General features: G+C 26.9%; 2 protein-coding genes across 8 annotated transcripts in view; both read right to left on the minus strand.

Moving 5' to 3' along the window:
• LOC145192304 (NACHT, LRR and PYD domains-containing protein 3-like) overlaps positions 1-27,322 on the minus strand; it is a 46,916-nt gene that overhangs the window by 5,325 nt on the left and 14,269 nt on the right. For 4 of the 7 annotated variants that reach the window (XM_090076481.1, XM_090076482.1, XM_090076484.1 and 1 more), the window contains 8 exons: positions 26,429-26,710; positions 24,132-24,260; positions 15,846-16,003; positions 15,096-15,396; positions 14,790-14,843; positions 7,467-8,801; positions 7,324-7,389; positions 467-499 (listed from right to left, as the gene is read on the minus strand). In XM_090076481.1, the coding sequence (XP_089932607.1) occupies positions 467-499; positions 7,324-7,389; positions 7,467-8,801; positions 14,790-14,843; positions 15,096-15,396; positions 15,846-16,003; positions 24,132-24,260; positions 26,429-26,710 (2,358 nt within the window). Of the gene's footprint in view, positions 1-466; positions 500-7,323; positions 7,390-7,466; positions 8,802-14,789; positions 14,844-15,095; positions 15,397-15,845; positions 16,004-19,010; positions 22,256-22,290; positions 24,044-24,131; positions 24,261-26,428; positions 26,711-27,322 lie in introns of those variants that run through there. The other 3 variants (XM_090076483.1, XM_090076487.1, XM_090076486.1) reach the window with 3 other exon arrangements.
• Positions 4,047-5,609, minus strand: LOC149893919 (uncharacterized). Its single transcript, XM_090076497.1, has one exon. It carries the CDS (start codon positions 5,607-5,609, stop codon positions 4,920-4,922), a length of 690 nt encoding a protein of 229 aa, XP_089932623.1. The 3' UTR covers positions 4,047-4,919.

Raw genomic sequence — 27,322 nt, forward strand, 5'->3', positions numbered from 1 at the left:
AAAATATGTTAAAACTAAAGTTTATCATAAAAACGAGGCTCACAAATAAAACAGATAAAACAATCAACTAGGTAACAAACGCAACTGATAATAACATCATTTACACTACAATTACTAAAATACTGAATCTCTATAATATACAGAAAGTCATGAGAGTCATTTTCTTCATAAAACAGACCGAAAAAACTCATGTCATAAAAATCTTCACAATTTCCTTTCAGCTATTGAAACTTTCTTCAAAAGAGTTTCTTCCCGTGTTTTTTTAGAAAAAAGAGCATTTTTAGCTAGAAATGCTCAATGGTATTTTGTAAATAAAAGAAAAAAAAAAGACAAATTCATCAATTATTTTAATTTTGTGGCACGAGAACGAACCGATGAAATATTCTCCAAAAATAAAGCAATCTCATTTTCAAAGCATTGATTACGTAAAAGCTTCCCTAAACAAATTAAAATAAATAATTCTTACCATCATACCAATCAATAAATTTTGGTAGCAAATCTAAAAACAAAAAAGCACGATGTATGAAGTTTTATTTTAGAAAAAACTTATTTAATTAGAAATGAAAACAAAAAAAGGAAGGGGAAATAAATTTAAATCGTTTATCCGGTGGCTTTGCAATAATTCAAAAAGTGAAATTTCTAAAACGATATTTTTTGGCATAAGCAATCAATATTCCCAAGTGATAAGGAATCAACATATTTTCCCCATTTTTTAATTATGTTATTGTCTTGTAGCCATGTTGAAAAGTCAAAGTTCGTGTTTTTGTTACGGCAAAAAACTAATAAAATTGCAAAGAAACTACAAAACTTTAAAACGTCTTCTGCCTCTGAAATGCTTATATAAGTCTTTTTCCAAATAAAGCTCAATAAGGAATAATACTATACTTTATGTACATATCAATAGTCATAAAAAAGGGGTCCACATTTTTTTCCATCTTTTTTTTTTCCATCTTATGGTCTTGTAATCTTGAAAAGTCAAAATTGGTGTTTTTTTATGATTAAAAAAAAAAAAAATGTTCTCGTAGTGTAATAAAAGTCAAAATATGTTAAACTTTTTATGGTCAAAAACAGTAAAACTACCTTTAAAATCTGCATACTGTTAAAACGCTTACATTAATCTATTTTTAAAAATTGACTTTTTTATTATTTTACTCTTTTTGACATATATTTGTTAATCTAGAAGCAAAAAACAGATACCTTTCATTTTTAAAATGATATGCATATAAATATAGATAACAGATATATGTTATGTTCATGTCTGAAAATTTTTTAAATGAGCATTTGCTGCAAATGCTGGTCAATATATTTTTTTAAAAATGTCTAATTACCAAGTGATTTAATTTATCTTAAATATCAAGAGAATTGTTATTCTAAAGGAGGATAAACAACTTAAATTTTTTTAAATTAACACCGAAAAATATTTCACTTGAGATTAAAATAAATTTATACTCCCACTTTATACAACTTTATGTAAGGAGGTTAAATTATTTGATATACCTAAAATTTAACTTTGAAAAATTTAACTTTTTATAAAATTATCTTGATCTTAATTTACTCAAAGATGATGAATTGACTTTCATAGCTAAGTTAACATTATGTAGTAGTACTTTACTGGAAACAATATAACATATAAAGTAAACGCATAAATAAAAAATTTAAAACAATAAAAATATAAAATTTAAAGCAAAATAAAAAAATATCAAAAAGATATTAACAACTTAAGAACATCAAAATATACATTTTTTTACATTATCTCTTTGGCAAATTCATTGATTGCATGTTGCATATTCAACTTATTTTACACTGTTAAATTAAAAGATTAAAAAAATTCTTATTTCTATTTTCATGTTTTTAACTGTTAAATTATTTCAAAAGTTGTTCTTCTAAAAAACTTACTTAGAAGCATTTTTTAAAAGCAGGTTAAAATTTGAAACTTAATAATAATAAAGACACAAAAGTATTTTTAGTAACTTCAAATGAATAAGTTGAGATGATATCTGTTGTATTATTTCTAAGTTAACTTGAATTACCTTGAATTAGCTTTTACATGGACGAAACTATTTTTTAACATGCAATAAAGAAATTTTATTGAATATTTTATTTAAAAATACTTTAACAACCTTGTCATCTGTTTTGTAGAACTGAATACATATTGAAGAAAATTTATCTTTTGAGCTGTAAGAAATGTCAAAAAACCTTTTACAGCTCAAAACGTTATTTTTTAAAATTAAATTGATTAATTAAAATTAAAGTGTCAGCTAAACCTAAGAATAAACCTTGAAAGAATGTTAACCTAGGCCTAAAAAGAAAAAAAAAACAGCTGTGCAATTCACTTATGATTCTGGTAAGAACTTCTTAAACTTAACATAAGTCTATCTACCTCTCTGCTCTTTTATGTAACGTCTCTGTTTTTTTATAACGTAACATAAAAATATTTATCAATTAATTGCAATTTTGATACAAAATGTGTTAATTAAATTTATCTTTATTTTTCAGGAGATACCTCATTGAGCAGGTGCAATGAAGTTTGAGCTGGTGAAACTACATGAGCAACTTTACAAATTTTAGTTGTAAAGCATGCAAATATAAAAATTTTTTTAGATATCATTTTTTTTGTCTTTGAAAATTTTAAATAGACTCAAGTCAAAATTCGACTGAAAGAATATATATTTTTATTAAAAAAAACGTATAGGCGAACAATGGTGGAAGTTCAAAGACGTGGAAAATGTATATAGGGAACACGCCATTGGCCGCCGTTTTTGATTTTTGGGGGCTATAGTTCCCTTGTTTATTATCGTAGGTCATTCGTTCTAAGGGCATCGTAAAGAGCAATCTTTTTTCTATACGATCATTTTCAAGATCGATAATTTATCAAAAAGCAAGTGAGAAAATAAATTTTATATGGGACTATATCGAAAAAATTGGCGAACACTGGGTGTTTTACCCTATGAAATTTAACTTAAGAAAAAAACTTCTTGTTTGATGAGAAATGAAAACAAATACGAGGAGAAATAATTTTACACAATTTATCCTGTGCTTAGCTAAAACTCAAAAAGTGAAATTTGTAAAACGATATTTTTTGGTTCAACCAATCAATGCTCATTTCTCAGTGATAAGAAATCCACATTTTTTCCATATTTTAATTATATTATGGTCTCATAATGATGCTGAAAAGTTAAAATTGATATTTTAAAGTCAAAAACAATAAAACTCCAAAGGAACAAAATAACTTTCAAACGCTACCTACCTCTTATACACTTATAAGTCATTTTTAGTTAATTATATCAAGTTAAATGAATAACAAAGCCCTTTTTGTTTTGGAAAGCACTATTTTACTTGTGACAGATATTGATTTCCAACTCATGAAACTTAACATTTTCTAACTAAAGGTTGCCAATCAGCAAAGTACACAAGTTCAATCAAATCTACCAAACTATGAACTTAGCCTTGTATAGTTACTTCATGATTTTAATGGCCACATAAAAAACATTTTTGGGATGTTCTTCCAGAAATATTCTGCTGTAGATAGAAAATACTATTTACCGTAGATTTCCCTAATTCCGAACAAAATTGTACTTAAAGTTGAGTAACTCCGTTTGCTTTTTGAATTTTGTATTAATTTTTTTAAATAAATAAACTGGAACCTAAACTGAATCGAACCATATTAAGCAACAACTATATTTATTATAAAAATATTGTTAATTTTTAAATTTAAAAAGTAAAGTTTTCGTTCGGAATTAGGAACACGTGTTCCTTATTCCGAACGTACATATCAAATCCCAAAAAAATGGCATTCAATTTAAAAAAGTAAATAATTTATACTAGCGTAGACAAGCTTAGAGTTAGGTAAAAAGATTTTTAAAATTTAAAATTACTTTTATTTTAATATAAGGGTATAACATTGTTGGTGCAGAGTGTGCATTAACTATTTATTAGATCCTGTCTTCCATTATTTTTTTGTAATCAGTTAAAAAATAAACCTTCACAGTCACTGCCTGTTTCTGTCCGCTAACCAGAAGAAATCTCAGTTATTAGTATCAGGTTCGTTGCAGCCTTAGCGAATGCTTCCCCATTAATCAAATAGGAAGCTTGTAGTGGTTTTTTATCATATAGCAATTCAGTTTTATCCTTTACGCAGTTGTATTTTGAAATGGCAGTAATTCAAAGACTGAAACATTGTTCATTGTAATTTTGCTCACTGAAAATTATTATTTTATAACCTTCCATTATTTTAACCACGCCATTATTCTTTGCTAATAAATAGTATCGCAGTTAGTTTTTGTTAAATAGAATCGCAGCAATATATCTGTATTTGTCTATTATCTGTAAATTATCAAATCTGTACAGTACAGTTACGGTTGCTATCTCCAAATGAATACTAATTCATTTGGAGATGGCAACCCTAGCTAAATTGAAAAAGTTGATGTATTCAAAAAATATTGTTTTAAAACGTCAAACTACAAAAACTACAACTAATAAAAGTTATTCACACTCCTTGCACAAAAATTCAACTGTTTCGTGATAACTGATAATACAAGGAATACACGACCAGTTTTCACATGCAACCCATTTGCTGCTTGTAGCTTCGTCCCAAAGGCTTCCACAGGAAATACAAAGACGATTGATATGGTAGGGATTACAGCTGGCGGCAGCAAGACACTCAATATTTTGACTAGTAGACATCTTTGTTGTTTTGTTACATTTCTGACACCGTTTTCGGGGTTTTTTAAGTTTTAAAAGCTTTTTTTCTTCTTCTTTTTTAAACTTTTGTTCTTTGAGAATTGCTGAGTCCAATTTTTTTTCTCTAATAACTTTTCTGGCTTCTTTTTCATCTAGTTTTCTTTTTTTAGCAGCTTGTGTTGCTTCATCCTGAGCCATTGCAGAAAGTTCAGTCATGTTATAATTTGTTGTTCTTTTAATTATTGTTCCTTTTCTTTACTACTGGAAAGAGGCTTTAACCTATCTCTAAGCACACTGAGCACTGATTTATTAATATCAAAAGATGCTTGTTTAACAGCATTTTTGATGCTATCTAATTCTTTGAGCAATACTTCTTTTGTTGAAAGCCTATTCATAGAGTTTTTTAAACTTATTTTATTAGTTTTATCGAGTGAAACTTGTGAATCGGTAGACTTTCCAGAAAAACAATTCTCAATTTTGTCATTTGTTACATCTTGGAAAATAGCGCCGATTGCAGTTTTATTTGGAGTTATTTTTGAACGATTGAGTGGAAATATGCCTGTATTTTCAAAACCACTACGTGCATTTTCCGCTTTAAAGCCTTTATTTGCAATAAGGTCTTTCATCATGGCTGGAAACTGCCGGTTACTTAAACTTGAATAAGAATTTCTAACCAAGTAAACTTTTACAATTCCCTTCCATTCCGCCTTTACTGTTTTAAAAACTCCAACATCTAGTGGTTGCAAAAAATGACTTGTGTGAGCTGGCAATCGGAATAAAATTATGTTGTTTGATTCAGATAATCTTTTTAATTCAAAATTAATGTGAGATGCATGGCCATCTAAAAAAAGAATTTTAGATCCTTGAAGTTTGTTTGCGTGAACTAAAAAAATTGAACAAAACCATTCTATGAAATTTTCGCTTTCCATCTAACCTGATTTGCTGGTAGAATAATAAACATCAGAAGCACCACCTTGAGCCCAAGCTTTCATCAAATTTCGACCTTTGTAAACAACTTGATGAGGTAGGAAATTTCCAAAAGCATCGCAACAGGTTAAAATTGTAGTCATATGCTTTTCATTTGTTGGGGCAAATTGTTTTGGATTTTTTATTCCTTTTCGACAAACAATGTTGACTTTACCTTGATCGAATTTCAATCCACTTTCATCACAGTTGAACACATGAAACGGCTTTTCATTTAAATTATGCTCTCGATAAACAGCGTCAACTTGGCTGAACCATTCATTGATAATTGCTGGTTGCGAAGACACCGCCCTTACAGCTTGCATGCTGGTAGCCTTTCTTTCACATATTTTTCGTATATTTTTTATGAAACTATTGTACCACTTTCGAGTAGGTTTACCGGTCTTGAATAAATGAGTTTGTTTAGGTTCCTTCAAGTAGTTTTCGACCACAGTTAAAATATCATTTCTTTTTAAGCTGAAGCCAATGTCACTCATAAACTGTACAAGTTCAACTATAAGCCTCTCCGTTACTTGGCTTATTGCTCTGGGCCTACCAACACCAGCAGCTCCATTTATTCCTTTTAGCCTACAAAAAATAGTTGTTTTAGGAATATTATAACATAAAGCGGCTTCTGAATATGACATCTTCTTCTTATTGATAGCCTCAATACAGAGTTTAATTTTTCTTTCGCGATCTTCATTTTTTTTCAACTTCGACATTTTTTTTTTTATTAATAAATGTTAAGATAAACAAGACGTTTAGAAATTCAATAAAAAGGTTAAAAGCGTTTATTAGTTTCTAAGTTAATGTCGTTAAAATACTATTGTTAAATATTGTTGTTAATTACTTGCACGTAAAAACGCTAACTTTTGCAAAAAAAAGTGCATTCCAAAATCTGTTCGGAATTTGGGAAAGGTTTTAATTATGCAGAAAAGTACTGTTTTTAAGATATCTTACAAAGTATTGCTAATTTTTGACTTTTTTTTTCAGATAAATAATCATCATCAAATTCTACATCGAACAGTACGCAATTTACATTGTCTTTTTTTTTTTAAGTCGGTTTTATATTGTTGGTTTTTCAGGGTTTTAAAAAGTCTTTTGCTTGCAATTAAAAAATTTAATGGTATCAATAATTTGAAAATATTTTTTCATATTCTCATTACCCTAGTCTTCCAATTTATTAATCAGTTTTCCTTTTAAAAATCCCACAAAAATAAAAGATGTAAAAATAAGTGAACTAAAGCTATTCGGAATTAGGGAAATCTACGGTAAATCAATCGTTTGCAAAATTTTACAATTCCATTCATTTACTTGAAATCAAACTAAGTTGATTATATTTTGTTACGAAGTTGATTATGTTGTCCATGTTCACATGAAAACAAAAAACAAATGTTAACAAAATAGAAAAAACTTTGTAAATGTTTAAACAATGTTCTATTTTACATTTTTTTAAATTTCTATGATAAAAATGTTTTAAATATTTGATAATTTATCTTACTTTATAATATTCATTTGTATACTTTTAGTCTCTTATCAATTTTAAATTTTACAAGTTTTTGATGGCCATCATTGTTTTGCTGTTTTTTTTTCAGTCGATTGATACTTTTAATTTTACAAAAACAGTCCACATATTCAAAAGTAATATTACAAACTCTTTAACTTAAACAATCAACTTACCAAGCACAGCATGAACCAATGAATTTCTTTCTTCATTTGAAAAAGATAAAAATCGTTTGATTTTCACTATAAATCACAAACATGACTATCAAATAAATTACAAAATCGTTTCTAAATTTCTTTATTACTTTTCATGAACTTACCAAGCATAGAGTTACTTTCCTCCTTTGATGCTTTCAAGTTAGCAAGCAAACTCAAAAAAGGTCCTCCATTTTCATTTTTCAGTCCACAGATCATTGGCAAGCAGCTTCGCAACTTTTTATTACTGAGAATCTCCTTTGAACTCCAATTAATATGCGCATGTATTGAAGCACAAAACTCCATCAAAGTCAGGTGAACAAACTGATATTGATGACCAAGCTGTGATTCAACTTTTTCAATGAAACCCAAATTATCATTTTCAATTTCATCAATGTCATTGATAAGTACTTTAATTTCCTTTTGGGAAAAAACCACTTTGCCTTCATTAAACAAATGAAAAGCAACTTTACAAACTTTTAAAATGTATTGCTTGGTGCTCTCCTTTTCCATCAACTTGTAAACTGGTTCTTTGTTTCTGTTTATATGCTTTTGCAAAAAGTATATAAATATACAACAATACAACTCTGTTGTAGTGAAGAATGAATACGAATCACTGAGTATGGATGAACCAATAACTGTACACATTGCTGATAAATAAAAAGGGACAGATGCCATTGCTTTAGCAATATGAGAAGACTTAAGAACGTTTTTTATAGCTTCTTTTGCATTTCCAACTCTTTCTACATACTCATTTATTCCATAGTCATTAAAACCCATTATTTGAATGGTCAACTTCTCACTACATTCTGTCATTTTATTTTTATATTGTAATATAGCTCCAACTCTTCCAGCAACAACACATTTGTATTTGTGAAAGTCCAAAACATCTGCTAACACATTAACAATTGGTTGCTTGCTAGGATTTAGTGGATTGTGATTTATTAATTCATCCAAATAAGCAAACTCATCCAACCCATCTATCACAAATAATATTGAAAAGTGTTCACAAATATCACATTCATTCAAAACATTTTTATAAAAAACATTTAGCAACTCATTTATACTAACAATATTTTGATATTGATTTAACTTTCTACATTCAAAATAAAGAACAAGATCAACATCTTTCCATAACGTATTACTGGCCCAGTCAAGTAAGCATTTCCTGAGCAAACAAGTTTTTCCAATTCCAGCAATACCAGAAATCAAGAGTAAAGGCAGTTCTTTTGAAAATAATTCATAAAACTCAATTGGTTTATAATTGCTTTGTTTGCGAAGAAACAACTCTCGCTCAGCAATGTTTACAATATCTCTCTCTGCATCATTTGCATCAACAACTGTCAATTCTACAAACTTGTTTAAAAGATCAAAATTAGTGGGACTTATTACATTGTGCTCAAGTTGATCAATTTTTCCATAAGTCATTTGATAAAACTTCTTTAGTGTTCCACGCATTTCTGAAAGAATATAAATATATAAAAAATCATTGGTACAAGTTTACTATAAGAAACTTGATGTCAAAATATGAAAAAAATCTTTTAACGGATTTCTAATATTGAAATAATATTTCTGATATTGAAAAATACAAAACTGACAACATTTGATAAGATTATGGTTTTCATTAAAATCAAATAATTTTGTTTAAAAACATTAATCAGAAATTTTTTAAGATTAATTGAAAAGTATGCCAAGTTAATAAGACATCAAATGAAAGATTTCAATTTTATAAAAACTTTTTTATACATAGAACAATAAATAAGCTTCATTTTTTAAAAGCTTCATTTTTTAAAAGCTTCATTTTAACAATAACAATTATTTATTTTGTAAATAACTTGTGTTTCTATTTATTTTAGTTTACTTGTGTGTTGCTCTTTTCTTATACAACTTCATTTTATTGTCTATGTTTATTATGTGAATTTTAAGTCTATTTTTATTATGAAACATTTTTGTTTTTGATTTTTTTTTTCGTACTTATAGTAAAAATTGATAAAACTCTTTAACTTTTTTATTGCTGAATTCTCTTTTGAATGTTGAATGTTATTATGAAACATTTTGATTTTTGATTTTTTTTTCGTACTGTTATTAAAAATTGATAAAACTTTAACTTTTTTTATTGCTGAATCTGTTGAATGGTAAATATACTTCTTTATTGTTTATTACAGTTTTATATTTTAAAAATAATTTTTTATTCACTTGATAAAATATTTCGTGTAATAGTAACAATAAGGGTAGAAGATCAAAGGCTGATAAAAAAGTATAGACCTGTGTTGGGTGCAGTATTAAATTCACCTTTCTGATCATGTGATATAATAGAGTAAAATCACTCAAATATATTGATACATTCCAATAAAATCACTGAAAAAGGCAGCAACACGTGCTGTGAGTTTACCAACACTTATTGCATACAGATTTAAAAATGGTGCAATTAAAGAAATATTTTTTCTGCGGAGAAAACATTGCCACAAAACAACTGCTACAACTGACAATTTAGGATAAACATCAAACTTTGTGAAACATTTAAAGTCTATTCAGAAAAAAAAGACAATCAAACCTTAATGTTAGACTTCTTTTGATAAAATATGGAAAAAACTCCTTAATTAAAAAAACATCCTATAAAACTTTATGCACCAGATGGTAATCCACATAAATATAGCTATGCACTCTCTCAGCAAAAGGCAATCACAAGCTTGAATTTGGAGGATGTAGCCCCATAAATTGTAGCAGATCTAATCATTTAAAATTATACTCAACTTTGCTGGAATTGACTATTACAGCTTTTTAGTTATTCATTTTATTTTCTAGTCTTGTATAATATTAGAGTTTATTATATAAATATACAGATTATGTTATACCAAAGCAAAAATTTTATTGCAGCTTAGCAAAGATTCTACTGCAGTTAAGTAATTTTACTAATTTAGTAAGATTTTATAAGGATCTTTTCAGACAATAAAAGTATATGCCAGCATTTATAAATGTTAAAATATGTCAGCAAATCTTTTTTTATGCAAAATTAAAGTGCTCTTTACTTAAGATAACAAACTGTTGAAAACTTTCTATAAGTTTGCTTTATTAGAACCAGATCAAATCAACATCAAATCGTCCAGATTATGACACCCTTACATCTCAAAATCAATTGACTTTTACACTTTTTGTTGTTCATAATAAATAAAGTTACAAAAATGGAAATAAAAATACACTTTGGTTCTTGAGATATTGACAACTTTGCTGACTCAGCATTTTATTGACAGCAGGATAATTTCGGTAAAGCTCCTAAAATTTGGTTCCCTGTAGATTTTTGCTGAAAGAAATTAAAAACAACACTCTAAAGGCTTCAGAGTATCATTTTTGAATCTATTGACCAAAAATCTACAGGGAACCAAATTTTAGGAGCTTTACCTAAAACATTTTTAAAGATATTAAAGGTCAAAGTTGCTTTGGCTCATCCTGCTTTAGATAAAAATAATAAAAATAATAATAATAATAAAATTACTTTATTTAGCCAAGTTTAATTCAAAATATTGATTAAAGACTATAGAATTTTAAGGCAAAAGTGACCCAACTTGTATACTATTATCTTAGTTTGGGACGACTCAAAAAAAACTTTTTTCTTGCTTTTTCTCATTAATCGTTCATCAAAATATTCTTTCAAAACTCATAATTAGAATTTTTAATACATAAAGTTTAAGATGAAAACCTAAAAATGCTTTGCAAGTTTTAAACTTGAATTTCTTTATATTTTATTAAATGGCTACTTGTTTTGCAAACAAAAGAATACATTAAAAAAATAAAATGGTACAGTTTACTTCTGTTTGTTTTCTTTAAATAACATTAAGAAGTATGGGTAATTTATTTTTTGCATATTTTATTATACCAATTAAATAAATAATATACTGAATATGAAGAAACATTAAAACTGGAAGAACACTCTGCATTCAATGTCACAAAACTGGAGTATCAAGGAAGCAAATTTTAATGAAATTTAAAGATGTTATAAATTTTATCCTGTGAAATACTTTTAACTTTTCTTGAAATAAGTTTTGATGGATTAAATTCATCCTTTTGATGTTTGATGAGAAAAACTTAGATTACTTAGACACTTCTTCAATACAATTTTGTCCTACAATTTTACAAATGTTTACACTGTATTTAGTAAAGAAATAGAAAATGGATTTACACCAAAATGAAAAGAAACTCAATTAAGTAATCAAATATTTTAGATAAAATCCCTTTATGACGAAATACAATTATAATTAAAATAATTATAAAGGATAAATTTTTATGAAAATCAGCAGCATCATTAAAAGTTAGATATAAAACTTCAAGAGATTTATGAAAAAGGACTGGGGTTGAAGTGAAATTATATTAATTTTTGTAACAAGTAAAATTACACAAGAATGAAGACAAAACTAATGTCTTAGTTCAACAATGATTAACAGCTACATTTGGTACAACTAACTTAATTTTAGTACTAAAGTGAAACTAAAGCATTATCATTTCTAATAGCTTACAATTACCTTCATTTAAATCAAAATTAGGAACCATGCATGAATCAAATAATATACCAGGAGGAAAACTAGAATATTGAAAGCTAGAATATTATTGAAACTAAAATATCAGCACTTATCAAAATACTTCCAAATTACATTTCTTGTAACAAAATTGCATAATATCAAATGTTATTGAAACATCTCATCATGAACATGAACTCATCATTACATCAAATGTTATTGAAACATCTATGAAACATCTATGAAACAACTCACCATGAAAGAATATTAAATAATCACCACTAAAAGATGCATGAAAATGTGCAATCTTTGGATTAAATAATAATCAATGAAACAAATTTGTCAAAAAATTTATTTTTTGACAAATTTGTTTCATTGATTCTGTCATTTTTGGTGAACTGTACTTTTTGAAAGTATTGTAGAAAATGTGCAGCAACCTATTTTGTTAATCATAGATGCTAGTATCACTTTTGATCTATGAACACTTTTATTTGATTAGATTTAAAACAGATAAACACAGTTATATGAATGTAATAATTAAGTAAAGTAATCATAAAAACCAAGCGAGCTATACACTGGTTCAATAATATATATGGGTTATGGGTATAACAACAAATAACAATATAATAACAATATAAGTAATAAATAATTTCAAATATTAAAAAACACGAAGGATGTTTACATGAAAAATGTCTGCCTAGTACCAGGTCACATGACAATTATATTAACACCAAATGCACAAAATGTCAAGTAAGTAAAGATAGAAATGCTACATTGTAAAAAATCATGAATTTTGACAACTTTTTATGACTTTAACATTATTTATGCTTGGAGTCTTACATTCTTTTATGTCAATTTTGTTGTGCAGTTGACTCTACTAGTCAAGAGACTTTTATTGCTTCCAAATAACCTATCATTAGAGAAACCTGCATGCCTAAAAAAATTTTAATTCAGGTATATTGAGCAAAATTTTTACCACTTTTACAAAAACTTCATGACCCTTTGGGATGCTCAAAATGTTATTTTAAATCACTAAAAATTTGCAGCTAGGGAACAAAAAAAAATTTCTGGGACACTCTTGATAACTAGTGTTTTTAGGGTACTATAAATACATACATACTTAGGTAGCAAACTTTATATTAAATAGAAAAAAATTTTCATGCTATCACTAAGGTAATTAAACATTCAAACTGTTTGTGTTAAAATAAGTTTAATATCTACATATGTTGAATGTCTTAAATAATAATATAATAACTAATTACTACTTTCCTCAAAGACAATAATTAAGTTTACTGCTGTTATAACTTTTTTCAAAATAAAATTTTACCATTAAAAGTATATCTGATTTTTAGCTTAGTTTCTTTTTGTTTAAATCATAAACTCATAAAGAAGAGCTAGATCTTTACAAACTCATAAAGAATTTATGTGTTAATGATTTGAACAAAGAAAAACATTTCTTACACTGAACTGTTTTTCACTCATCATTATAACCTTTGTATTAAAAAACTGTATTTTTTTTTTATAAAAAATTTCCTTAACTTTTATAAAAAAAGCTTGTACTAATTCAAATAGTTCTTCAGAAGTTGTATTTGCTGGTTGGGCTATTTCAAAATCAATGGAAAAAGATAATTCAATGAATGGTATTTTTCCATTGATTTAGTTGGTTAAAATCAAATTCTAAAAAGAACATCTGAACATATTTATATTTGGTAATTGTCCTTTAAAAGCTTTTACTTGAACACCACTTTTTCAACTGTTTGAATTTTTAACATTTTAACATTTTGATTGAAGTCAATTTAACTTATTCCTATATTATCTATTTTTCATAGCATTATATAAGAAAATAATAAGGGAATATAAAAGAACATTGTAGAAAGAGCTTCTAGTGCAGTTCATTTAACAATTTCAAATAAGGCAATAGACAACTAATAAATAAAATAATTTATTGGACAATAAAAATGAGTTTAAAAAAAAGGTAAAATCAGCAAAAAGAAAAAAAAATCAAAATTGCAATTGAAAACCAAAACAAAAACATTTCTTTACTTCAAAATTATGAAAAAATCATTTTTGTTACAAATTGGATAACTGGAGTTAGAAACTTTTTTTCAGACTCAAATGTATGACTGGCCAATCTCAGGAAATCAACTAAATCACACTTGTACAATTTTAATGAGAGAATGATTGTATTTATTTTAACCATCATAATGTCAAATGCCTTATACCATTATCATAAAATTTTCAGATGATTGTTTACTGATATTATTTTGGCTGTGGTAATGTTAAACTTATGCAAATAATAAAATTTTCATTGAGTAAACATTTTTTGTACTTAGCTTAAGAAAAAACATTTTTATTCTGTTGTATTTTATAAACAATTTTTTATTTAATATTAGTTTTACATTTAAAAAATATTTGTTTATTCTTTGTTTTTTTACTTTAGTTATTAATAAAAATAATAAATACATTAAAAATATTAAAAAGAATTGAAATAATAAAAATAATAGTACCAATAGTAATAAAAATAGTAATAACAACAACAACAACAACAACAAAAACAACAATAATAATAAATAATAATAATAATATAAATAATAATGATAATAATAAATAATAATAATAACAATAATAAAAATAGTAATAATAATATGAACAATAATGAAAATAACAATGTTAATAAAAAAAACATTTAAACAGTAACAGTAATAATAAAAGAAAAACAACAATAACTAAAATAACAGCAACAGTAATGACAAAAGTAATGACAATATTATCTTATGTTTAAATATATTACAATGTGATCTATTAAAACTAAAAATATTTTAATATGAAATATTACAAAATGATGATGATAATAATATGACCTAATGTTTAAAAGTATTCAAACAATAAGATGTTGTATATTGCCAAACAACTTATACACAGCTAACAACAACTTACTTTCTTTTTCTTCAATGGATGGCTTCAGGGGGTTTTCTCTCTCAAATGATTTATCTAAAAAGTATATTATCAAGAATAAGCAAAACACTTAAACATTCAAAATTTTGTTTGTGTAAAAAATAACTTCAACTTCTTTTATAAAAAGCAAATTTCAGGAGAACAACAATTAAAGAACCTTTTTTACTATGTTTATAAACTTCAGAAAATTTTCAGATTTAGAAGAAAAAAGAAAAAGTAAAAGAAAAAGAAAAAAAGAATTTCCACAAATTATTTTACTTCAAATGTATTAAAAAAAAAAGTTTTTACTTGAGAACTTTTCCATCACTCTTATCAAATCTAATCTATTTATCTGGTATATTGCTTTTGCTAAATCATCTGAGGTAGGAGACTTTTGTTGGTTTTTCCATGCACAAAACATTCTGTGTGCCTTCTCTTCCAAATCATTATAGTCAACATCTATCACATCAAGTTCATTATCATTGACTAATAAAAGGCGTCCCAATTTCTGCCAGTCTTTCCCAACCATCTTTTCTAATTGGAACAGCAGTATTGGATTGTCAAGAATATCACTCATTTTTGTTTGATCTTTTAACAAATTCACTTTTTCCTAAACAGGGAACAACTTCATAAATATTCTCTTAACTTTTCCAAAACCAGTTGTTAAAACTTTGATTTGAAATAATTATAATTAAAATACTATAAAAAGTATAATAAGAAATTCTCAGAGTGAAATGCAATCAAATTTTTCCACTTTACCAGATACAAGAACATGAAGCAAAAATGTTTTTGAAAAAAAGAACTTTAAAATTTTTAATTCTATATACTAATTTTAGTTTCATATAAAAAAGTTAGAGGTTGGGGGAGGAGGGTGCCATTAATGATTTGCAGACAGCCAATTTTTTACAAAATTCTGCAAACCATTCTACCATTATGGTAAATGCTCTAACTCCCCTTTATATGCCCTTAGTACACCTTAGCTTAAAAAAGTAATAATATATATAAAGCATAATATATATCCTAAAGTATGATATAGTGTAATGAGTATACAAAAAATACCTCATCATCATCAGCAGCTGAGTCATGAATGGCAACTCTTGGTGAGGGGCCCTCATTAGAAGATGATGATGGTGCAGATTGTGACAAATTAAGATCAATATGTAAAGAAACAGCTGTTTTATCCCTTTCCAATTCACCTTGACCTACCAATGGTTTACCTATAAATAGTATGTATGCTATTTACAGTTAAGTGTTATATTTACATGTGAATTTTCAAGGTTTTAATTGAAAGTTTTGGTAAGTTCATGTTCAGTAATCTGCCAGTTTTTTACTTTGCTTATTGCTTAACAACAAATTTCTATGCAACTTAACTTTTAGATCTTTACAAAATCTCCCTAAAAATCTTCAATGTGACAAAACTGGTCATTGGTATAACAAGCTCGCAAGGATATAAAGACCATGAAAAAGAATTTCAGTTTAGTTGAGGAAGTATGATAATATAGATGATTGGATTATGAAATGAAGGCAGATTATTTCTGAAGTTCAAGACACGATTGTTTTGAATTCAAGAAATAACTTTCAGGCTGTGCTGGAAACCTTGCTAACTAGTGGCTTATATTCCAATCCAAATAAGGTGAGTAACAATGGGAAGTTAGGTTTTAATACTTTGGTTTTTAAAGCTTGCTCTAATAAAGTGAGGTGGGTTAGAATGGCTCAGTGAGAATAAAATGTGTCTTTTTAAAGATAAAGATGTTACATTATCTTGAATGATGTTGCAACTAGTTTGAAAGTGTTTCTTGTTTGCTAAAAACTCTAAAGAACTAAAAAAATGTTTTTTTGATGGTTTTTCATATTCAGCACCTTTAAATTGTTTTGAGAATGTAAAAAATATTTGCAAAATTTCAGCCTCAAATTGTCAAACGAGATAATTGCATCATTTTAAGCAATTAGTTACAACAGATCAAAGCTACCTGATAAACACCAATCCTTTTCAACAGTTCATTTTAATGATCTGCAATAAACCTCTATGACATAGCTGTACATTTACAAATAGCCTGCACCGAATTAAGCACTAAAGATTGGTGATTTTGCGGTTGTAAAATGTCACAACTTGATTTGCATACAATGTATCATAAATACAGTGGTTAGTTGTTTCAAACCTATTGAAATCAATGTGTTACTTCAAACGATTTATGCTACTATATTTTTTTTCTTATCATATTAGTAGTAATAAACTTTGTTTGACAAAACATTAACTTATAAATTTCAAAGTTTGCTTTTCTGATGGCAACAATACAGAAATAAAAGAATTAATTTAAAAACAATTTTTTAATATTCAACTTTTTTTTTTGCAACTAGTGATAGTAAAAATATCAGTCACATTTTGCTAAATTGTCTCCTAAAAGGTCACAACGATATAAATGGTTTTTTTTTTTGTTAAAAATTATCAACTTGCTTTTGTAAAAGGTTTAATAAGCATAATTTGAAACTGAACAGAATTTGATATTAAACAATAAAACCTAAAGAAAGCCAGTTGGTGCATAAAATATTTGCAAAAAAGCACTGCTACTCCCTTTTATATTCATTTACATAAGCTAGAATACCTTGCTGCTGATTTTACTAAATTTGGCAAATTGACTTATTCAGTGGTGGTTTCAGAAAAAATACACTTAACATTTTCTTCATTAGAGCTAATTTATTTTCTTTCATTATCAGGGAAGTAAAAAAAATTAATATAAATTAATAAATTTCCATTTATTAGCTATTAATAAAATTAAAAAAAAAAATGTTTTTAACAGAGGTATAACTAAAATTTTTAACAAACAAAATACAACAAAAAGTTGTGATCATAGAAATAGCACATCAAACAAACGAAATAGTGCTGTTTAAAAGTTGACATCAAAACATTAAAACTATTATCAATATTTTGTTAATTAACCTTTATTCTTTAAAAATGCAGCACTTCTTGATGCCATACTGTTAACAAGCTTTGACAGTAGTGGCATTTTAAGGTTTTTGAATTCCCCCCCCCCCCCCCAAAAAAAAAAAAAAATTGTTATATTATATAAATTATATAACAAAGGTTTTTTATTTTTATAAAGCCATCCCAATATCTTACCATAAGTTCTCAATCAGATTCAGATCAGGACTTTGAGGCAGCCAATCTAGAACATTAATTTTATTTTCCTTAAGCTAAGGTTTTACAGATCTTGCAGTATGCTTTTAGTGGTTGTTGAGAATTAAAATCCAAACAACAGGTAGATCATCATCACCATAAGGTTCCATTACATTTTGTAATTTATTAATCCGAATTTCTATCAATTTTAACCACTGGAAAAATACTATTCCAGGACATTACCATTCTTCACCATTTTTCGAGTATACAACCAGTTGTTTTGAACATTTACTTTCCCATCTGGGACTAGAAGCAATTAAACTTGGATTCATTAGTCCAGAAAACATTTTTTCAAAAAGAAAGCCTTTTTATATAGGAAAATTGTTGCAAATCTTAATCACATTAGCCAATTTTGTTTTAAAATAAGGGGTTCCTTCTTCACTACACAGCCTTGAAAGACTGCTTCTTGTAAACAATGACGAATGGTTGGAGTGGACACAACTACTTGATACTGTTCTTCAATTCTAGTTTTTATTTCATGAGAAGTTAAAAAAGGGTTTTCTTTAAATATCCTAACAATTTGGCAATCCATATCAGTTGAAGTTTATCTTTGAAGTGGCTTTCGAATTTTATCATCAGTAGTATTGCATTTTTCAATATTTATGAAAGCTTTAAATCAATTTTCTAGAACACCCAAGTCGATACAAAATTTGAGAAATGTGAAGTCCATTTGATAGCATATTTAAAATTATTTTTGTTTTTTACTACAAAGCAATTTTTTTTTCAGCCCATGTTCAGTTGCTACAAAAAAAACTAAATGTACATTACAAATAATTTTTAAAATACCTATTTCTCACTTAAGAATTTTATTAAGAAACTCAAATTTTTAAATGGGGTTCTTCACTAGCATCTACTGTTTCATTAAGCACACCCACATAATAAAATTTGACAACAAAAGTTTTTAATGTCACACTGTAAGTTACATCCAAACAATATAGCAAGTTCCAGCTTTTAAATTATCATATGAAATACCATTAAAATAAAAAACAGAAATACACTATAAAATCCAAAATTAAAAGCTTTTGGTTAATAAAAATTTGAAGTCATACTTGCTTTTATCCTATTTTTCTTTTTCAATGCTCTTACAAAAACATCATACGTTAGAGATTCATGATATTTTCTCCACATGCATGACATTCTGTATGATTTCTGAATTAATAAAAATTCAAAAACCCAGAGTTTTGTTTTAAGCATGTTTAGGTGGTAGCTTTGTCCATTTGAGGTATAACATGCTTGGAACTTTAAAATTATACTCAAGAGTGTTTACACATTCACTTCTGATTTTCAATCTTATGAGGTCAATATTTTTTGAAAAAAACAGTTTATGGTAATTGTTTTGTGTAATAAGTTCTTAATGTTAAAAATGCATTCTTTACACAGTAACATGGAGACAGTAAAACATTTATAAAAACAGAAAAAAATTTTTTAAAATATCTGCAGTTGCTAAACGTTAAAAACACTCTGTAAGTAAAATTTCTCTTCAGCTGAAGAAAACTTTAACTTATGCAACCTCTTTTTTTTTGTTTTGTTTTGTTTTGTTACATAAGGAAATATGTTAACATACTAAAACTGTTCAAATCAATTTTTTAAGGGAAGATTACAGTCGAATAGCTTTAAATTCTTAGTCTTAATATTTTAGTCAGAACACAGAGAAAACTTCATTCATGTTAAATTTAAGTAACAATCAAAATTGTTTGAAAAACTGAAACTAGTAAATTACATGTTACTTAAATAAGTTTGATCATTTTATAGGTATTATAAGAAAAATGACCAATATTTGTTAAAAGTAAAAGATGCTGAAAACTGAAAACCTAAAACATGTTTAAGAATTATTTTGTCACAAAAACTTAAATTTTTCTTAATAAAAAAATAAAATTCTTAAGCATTTCTTGTACCTTCAAGATCCAAAGAACTTGCTGATGCCATGTTTATGTCAGTATCATCATGTAGAGTAGAGTTGTTTAATTTATATTTATATGAAAGACTGACAAACACAATAAAACCTGCAACAAACTTATAATCAAAAGTTTGCAAGCATAAGGGGGAATGAAGTTAAATGTAACAGATAATCAATAACTTTTGGTGGTATTAAAACAAAAAGTTGTTTATAATTTCCTGTAAATGAATATTATGTAACTGAGTATTTGTATTAGATTGCTATTGTATTACTGTTATTTGCTACTTAATGCAATAAAAACAAGCAGAGAGTCTTTCTTTGAGAAAGCATCAATGAATAAAAAACTGATTTTCTTTTTAACACAGAATCAAAAATAATCAATCATGTGACATAGAATTGACATGTTCACAAAAAATGGTTTTCATGAAAATTTTCATATTTAAGTATTAATCAAAGATATATTTGAAAATTCACAAGCATTAAACTCTATGAGAAAACTGTACTCTACTACAAATTTGGTCTTATATGTTATTACAGGTATAATAAGTAACAAAAAGTGGTTTCAACTGCCTAAAACAACATTTATTGGCTCTAAGATCTTTTTTGTATTATGGTGATACATCAGCTCAGGCATTTTGTCCTGATCTGTCAGCAATAATATGCTGGCATTTTTTATGTTAAACTCAATAGAAACTTTCTTCAAATTAAGTTTCTAATAAATTTCAAGAGAAATGGAAATAATTTTTCATAAAAGCTCCATGTTTATATATTTTTTTAACACTTCAGAAGACATGTATTTAAAACAGAAGAACTCCAACAAAAGAAATGAAACTTTATATTTTCAAATTTCCATTTTTTTCTTCCTCTTCCCACCACTCCCCCCTATCTCTCTACTTTATTAATCTTTAATATTATACCACTGTTTGTTATTTTCATTATATCACTTTATCTTGGTTGTCTAATGGGTAAAGGTTCTGCTAAATGACATTAGGGTGAGCAAAGGTATTCTTTCATAAAGTAAAGTGCATTTATTCTAGATAAAAATGAATCTTTGCAAATACAAACCAAATCTAAAGAAATGGAACTGCGTAATGCAGTTTATGCTGGCAAAAAAGACTAAAAATGTTTGTTTTATTTCATGTTGACAAAATTTTTGACACTGAATTATAAAACATTTATTTTTGATGGATAGCCTTTAAGAAAAGGATCATTACACATATATTTTAACTGCTACATTGTACTTTTTATCATGTCAACGCTGGTGTCATGTTGACTGTACATGTATTAATCAAAAATAAAAAAATCTGCAACTTTTGCCCAGAACAAAACTTTGATTTTGTTTTACATTTTTAAAACTTGTTCTCCTCCTCTTTTTTTCCTCCATTCAAAAATCCAAACAACTCAAATCCAAACAATTAGCCTACCCAAATTCTAATACAAAACATAAATGCTTGCTGTGTAAAATGAAGCTACAGTAGAAAGTCTACCAATAGAAAATATAATTTGCAAATTAGCAAACAACAACAACAACAACAAAACAAATCATCTTGTATTTTTACAGAATTAAACCCTCACATCTGTGAAGTTTCAATTCTATAAAATTTACATTTTAACATCAGCATAAGAGCATAATATCAATGGTAGGTTTCTTTAAAAATATAAACAAACAACATAATTTTATTATATGCAATAAATTTGTTCAGGTTAAGCACCCATCAACTTATTGCATCCTGTAAATTTAAATGTTCAGTCATACAGTAGAAATACTTATACTTCAATGCCTATTGCTTATTCAGGGCATTTGAATAAAACTTATGAAAATCTTAACACAATTATACAGAAAATTTATTATACAGCTCAAAATTTGAATGCAGTGTGGAAACTTTAAAGTGGTCTCCGTGCTCAACAAAAGGGATTTACAAAGTTTCTATGTTTATATGTGAGTGGGACAGCAAAGCAAGGGATCATTAATGGTCTAAAATACAATAGACCATAAGAAAAATGTTGACACCCAACAAGAAAAACATTTTGTAGTACTTTATTTGTACGTTAATAGACTCCAAATATGATTCCTTTACCACATGATGAAACAACTTGTTAAAGCTTTGCCTAAAGATGGTGAATGTTTTAAATATTTGTGTAAAAGATTTTCTAATTTATCAGAAGGTAAACTACAAGAAGGGATTTTCGATGGGATGTTCCACTGTAACTTTGAAACAAGGCTTTTATTAAATGTTTTCTATGTTTGGTCCCTCAGGTGATATATTACGGCATGGCTATGATAAAGTGCACGGTTAGAGCATCATTACTTTTCAATAACAATATTTAACGCATATAGCAATAACAATAAAATTAATAATCGAAATGCAAATATCAATAAATCAATACAGATAATAACGCTTATTTAAAGTTACTCAAATATCTTTTCTTACCAATTCTTCTCGGAAGTTTCTCTTTAAAATCTTCATAAATACTTCTCATAAAATTCTCTTTAAATCTTTAAAAATCCTTTTCTCATAAATTCCTCTTTTTAAATCTCTTAAAACTCTTTTCTCATAAAATCTTCTTTTAAATCTATTTAAATCTCTTTTCTCATAAAATCTTCTTTTAAATCTCTTTAAATCTCTTTTCTCATAAAACCTCCTTTTAAATCTCCTTAAAACTCTTTTTAACTCTTACTTTGCCATCTTAAAACCTCTTCAAAAACTCTTCCAAAAACTCTTCTTAAAAACTCTTCTTAAAAACTCTTCTTAAAAACTCTTCTTAAAAACTGAAGTCTTTTCTATTTTTGAGCTTTTTATAGTTTTCGGTTGTTTACCGTTTTGCTACTTATTCATCATTTATTTATATGACAGGCTGAATAAGTTTCTGTGCGTATATCTTTTCTTGGTTGTTGTTATTTTTTTCTTTTCGCTATATCGTTTATTCATATGACAAATTCAATAAATCTCTGTGTGTACGTCTTTTCTTGGTTGTTGTTACATTTTACTTTTCTTTTCGCTTTATCATCTTATTCATATGACAAATTCAATAAGACTCTGTGTGTACGTCTTTTCTTGGTTGTTGTTGTTTTTACTTTTCTTTTCGGTATATCGTCTATTCATATGACAAATTCAATAATTCTCTGCGTGCACGTCTTTTCTTGGTTGTTGTTACTTTTTACTCTTCTTTTCGCTGTATCGTTTATTCATATGACAATTCAATAAGTCTCCGTGCGTACTTTTTTGTTGGTTGACTCACTCTTTTCTTCGTTCGAATATTATATGCTTGAGTCGGGTAAAACTTAAAGATAATGTTTACAATTTTATCATTTTCCCTCCTCACAGTATTGTTTCTGCACACAAAAATACATAAGACTTTAGATGAATTGGTTTAAAATGTTTTTATAAACATCTTTTTGTAACTTTTTTTTCAGTGCAAATTAACCAGAAATTTAATCATTTGGACTTTGTTGATAAAGTTTTTTTAAGAAAACTTCAATTTTAGATTTTTCTCTTGTCAAAAATCATAATTTATTTGATCAACAGCAACATCCACATCATGACCTATTTGATCAACAACAGCATGTACATCATTAAAACCAGTGCTACATGCAAATATTTTCTATTCTGATGCCACTTTATTTTTTAAATTATTCACTATTCTTACATCCATTCCTAAATTAAAATTATCTATTGCCTCCTGTACTCTAAAAATACTTGTATGCTTTCTTTAACTTTTAATCAGAAAATAAATACATTCCAATAGGTTTAATTATCAATTTTAGTATTGACTATGAAATAGAGAGGTTTTCCTGAAACAAGAGTCACAACTCTCATCATCACAACTTGAAAATGAAACAAATGGCACAAAACTTAAGTTGTTTAAACTTTATTTAAATGACTATGAGAACTGAAACTAAAAAACTGACATGAATACTTTCTCCTGTACAAACCTAATTGTGAACAAGATGCAAATATGATGAGGGAATGAAACTAAATCAATAAACTCAGTCTCTTTTGAAAATGAGTTGACACTTGAAGTGTCAACTAGCTTTGAAGTCAAAACTTAAAATAAACTTTTAAGTTATACATAACTTATGTTACATTGAAAACTGTTTGAAAATTGCAAATCAATAATTTTTTGAAATACTTTGAAACATATAAAGTAATTAAACATCATCCGAAAAAATGCATTTCATAATTTTAAACGTTTTATAGGTAAAAAAAAAAAACAAACAAAAAAAACAACAACTAAGTATTTGTAAAAAGTACAAATGTTACATATATCATACCTTCATGATGCAAAGAACTTGCTGGTGAATTGTTAGGGTCAGTAATATTGTGCAGATTATTATCAGTTTCTTGAAAGTCAACAATGCTTTGTTTAACAGCTGTTTTACTTGGGGTGTCACCCATTAAACCTATTGTGTCAAAAGAATGTTCTTAATTATGGTAAACTTAATGTACATCAATAATATTCAAAAAAAAATCTTTAAGATTAGTAACTTCAAGTCTTAACTGGACCAGGAAAGAAATCATACTGATATTGTTGTTATAGCTAGAGTTTACTCTAAAGAGAGAGAGAGCTATCACCACATAAAAAGTGTTTTTAAATGTTGCTTTGTCTCTTTAAAAAGTCACCAAAAAAAAATGGCTTAAATAAAATTTAAATGTTAAAATTGAAAATATAATTTAATAACACGATTTATGGATATTCAACTTCTGATACTGCCAATAAAGGGATAAAACTATATCTAACTATTTGCAAAAACTTTTTATTTTTGGTACTAACATAACATTTCAGCAATTCGATTCTTTTTTAAACACATATTTTCCTTCAGAAGATATGATTTAAAACAGAAGCATGGTAGCAAAAGAAAGAAAGTTTTACATTTTTAATTTTTCATTTTATCTTCCCCTTTTTACTATTCACTTTTTGCTTTCAAGCTGATCATTTATAGTTAAGTAACAATTTTAGGAAATAAAAATTGAAGAAATCAATATTCTTGTGATAAAAAATACTATTTGAAACTCTCATGGATGGTTTTGAAGGATTTAACCTTCTTAACCTAAATTTTTTTTTTTAATAAAAAGATGGTGAAAACTGAAAACTTAAAACAAGTGTTGTATTTATTTTGTCGTAAAAACTGAAACTTTACATAACAATAAAATAATTTCTGAAATATTTTTTTTTACTTTCATGATCCAAACAACTTGCTGATGAAGTGTTAGGATTGTGTTGTTCACTGTTAAGTTCATATAAATTTTAAATGCAAATTATTATAGAAAAATCATCATTGAAAAATGAAATATTAAATCAAGCAAATCAATTTAAATCAAATTTCATTAGTTTAGTAACTTTAGTGTGGGTAAATTGTTAAAGAAAAATCATCATAGAAAAACGAAATATTATTAAATCAAGTAAATCAAATTAAATCAAATTTCATTAGTTTAGTAACTTTAGTGTGGGTAAATTTTGTTACACCCTATGCTGCTTGTATCTCTTTTAAAAATCTACTTTGTTATACAAATTGTTATACCTACTTTGTTATGAAATTAAACCTGTTTTAATGTGGTTATCTTTGTTCATTCTTCATCATGTTTAGTTATTTGCATTTTGTTAGTGAACTACTGTTGGCAACAAGTGTTGTGTAGTATTATCATAAACACAAAAGTAACAGATTTTTATATTTTAGTGAGTTGCATAGAACTTCTAGCTTAGCTAAGAACTTTTATACAAGCACTTAATCTGTACTAACATTTTTGCTAAAGAGACCACAGACAGTGTTTTTAGTATATGGTCTCCTTTGCAATTTATAGCAATAAAAAGAGTTTATTCAAAATATTCCAAACTCCTAAAATTAGTAAAGTTATAGTTTTTTATTACAATTTTGGTTAGTGGCACTCTTACTACTGTGCAAAATGTGTTTTTTACTATATTTTAGACTCAAAAAAACAAATGATTTTATAAAAATGTTTATTATATACCAGTCTTAACAGAAATTCCCAAAAGAAAAAAGGTCTGAGGCTAGAAAAGATATAGTGTCAACTTAAATTGTATAAGTTTTATCAAATGTATTATTTGAATGTATTATGTTGAAAAATGTATCAAGTTGAATATTATTCAAACATTAAGTGCATACTTCTGTTTAACTTGCATCATTATGCTAACTAAAATAAAACTTCTTTTTATAATAAAACTTAAATAAACTTTTTACAATACCAGCACAACACTGATGCAATAGTTTTATGCATGTCATATTGTTACCCCCAGTATCAGGATAACATTGACATTTGAGGAGATTGAATAAATGAATTAAAAAATCCTGTAAAATTCCCTCAACTTGGGTAATATGTGAAAATAAAGTAGATGAAGAATTTTACAATGCAGAGTGACAGGTTGGCAAAAAACCCAATCCTGCTGGGTTTTTGCAAAAAGACATTTATTTTATTTAACAATTTTTATCTAAAACTAGACATTTAATTGTTAAAAACAATTATTTAAAAAATTCAATAACTTAAGAAGAACAACTCTTATTCAACTTGTAATGATATGAAGAAACCCAATCAAAAACTACAAGAAACTCACCCAATAATGTTATATCTTGTAAAACATCATTCCTTTTCATAACCTTCAAAGAATTCTGAATGCAAGCTCTGTAATCATTTGGATGTTGTTCATATAGTTTTTGTAAAAAAAACTCAATTTTCGACTTTTCTCTTGTCAAATCATCATGACCTTTTTGATCAATATCATGATCTATTTGGTCAAAAACAGCAGCCACATCATTAAAACCAGTGCAAAATGCAAATATTTTCCATTCTGATGCCACCTTATCTTTTAAAATATTCACTAATTTTGCATCCATTCCTAAATAAAAATTATTTATTGTTTACTATGTTATAAATAATTCATTCAAAATATTCATTCAAAAGTGTTTCATTATCACTTTTAGTACAAACTACAAAATACAGAGGTTAAACTGACACAATAAATCATTGAGTCACAGCTCTCATCAGCATGAACAACTTGAAAACAAAATAAGTGACCAACAACTTATGCTCTTTAACTTTATTGAACTGAAACAAAAAAACTGACACAAATACTTTCTCTTGTACCAACCTAATTGTCAGTAAGATGCAAATATGAAGGTAAATGAAACTGAATGCAACAGCACTTAAATTTGGTGACATAAAAATGTAAAATTCTTGATAATTTCTTACAAATGTAAGAAGCAAGTCGAATAATGTTCATTGAAGAAAACTCATGTAAGAACTTATCATGAAAAAGTCACTGCCTAAATGTTTTTTTCAGTAAAATACCTGCATATATAAATGTAAATTAGATTTACACCAGTTAATATGCTAACCAAGAGTGACAAGGAGTAACAACCATTTGCTGTAAATACAATAACAACAATGAAAGGATAAATAATAGCAAGTGTTCAATCAAACCACCCTTCTCTTTAATCAAAATAATCAA

Source organism: Hydra viridissima, unplaced genomic scaffold (genome assembly GCF_058129835.1).
Source record: "Hydra viridissima isolate aposymbiotic clone 2 unplaced genomic scaffold, HvirCarnegie_v1 scaffold_1, whole genome shotgun sequence".
NCBI classification, from domain to species: domain Eukaryota; kingdom Metazoa; phylum Cnidaria; class Hydrozoa; order Anthoathecata; family Hydridae; genus Hydra; species Hydra viridissima.

Bases quoted from the DNA above. Each gene is read 5' to 3' on its own strand.
- LOC149893919 (XM_090076497.1), bottom strand. From the start codon at position 5,609: ATGGAAAGCGAAAATTTCATAGAATGGTTTTGTTCAATTTTTTTAGTT.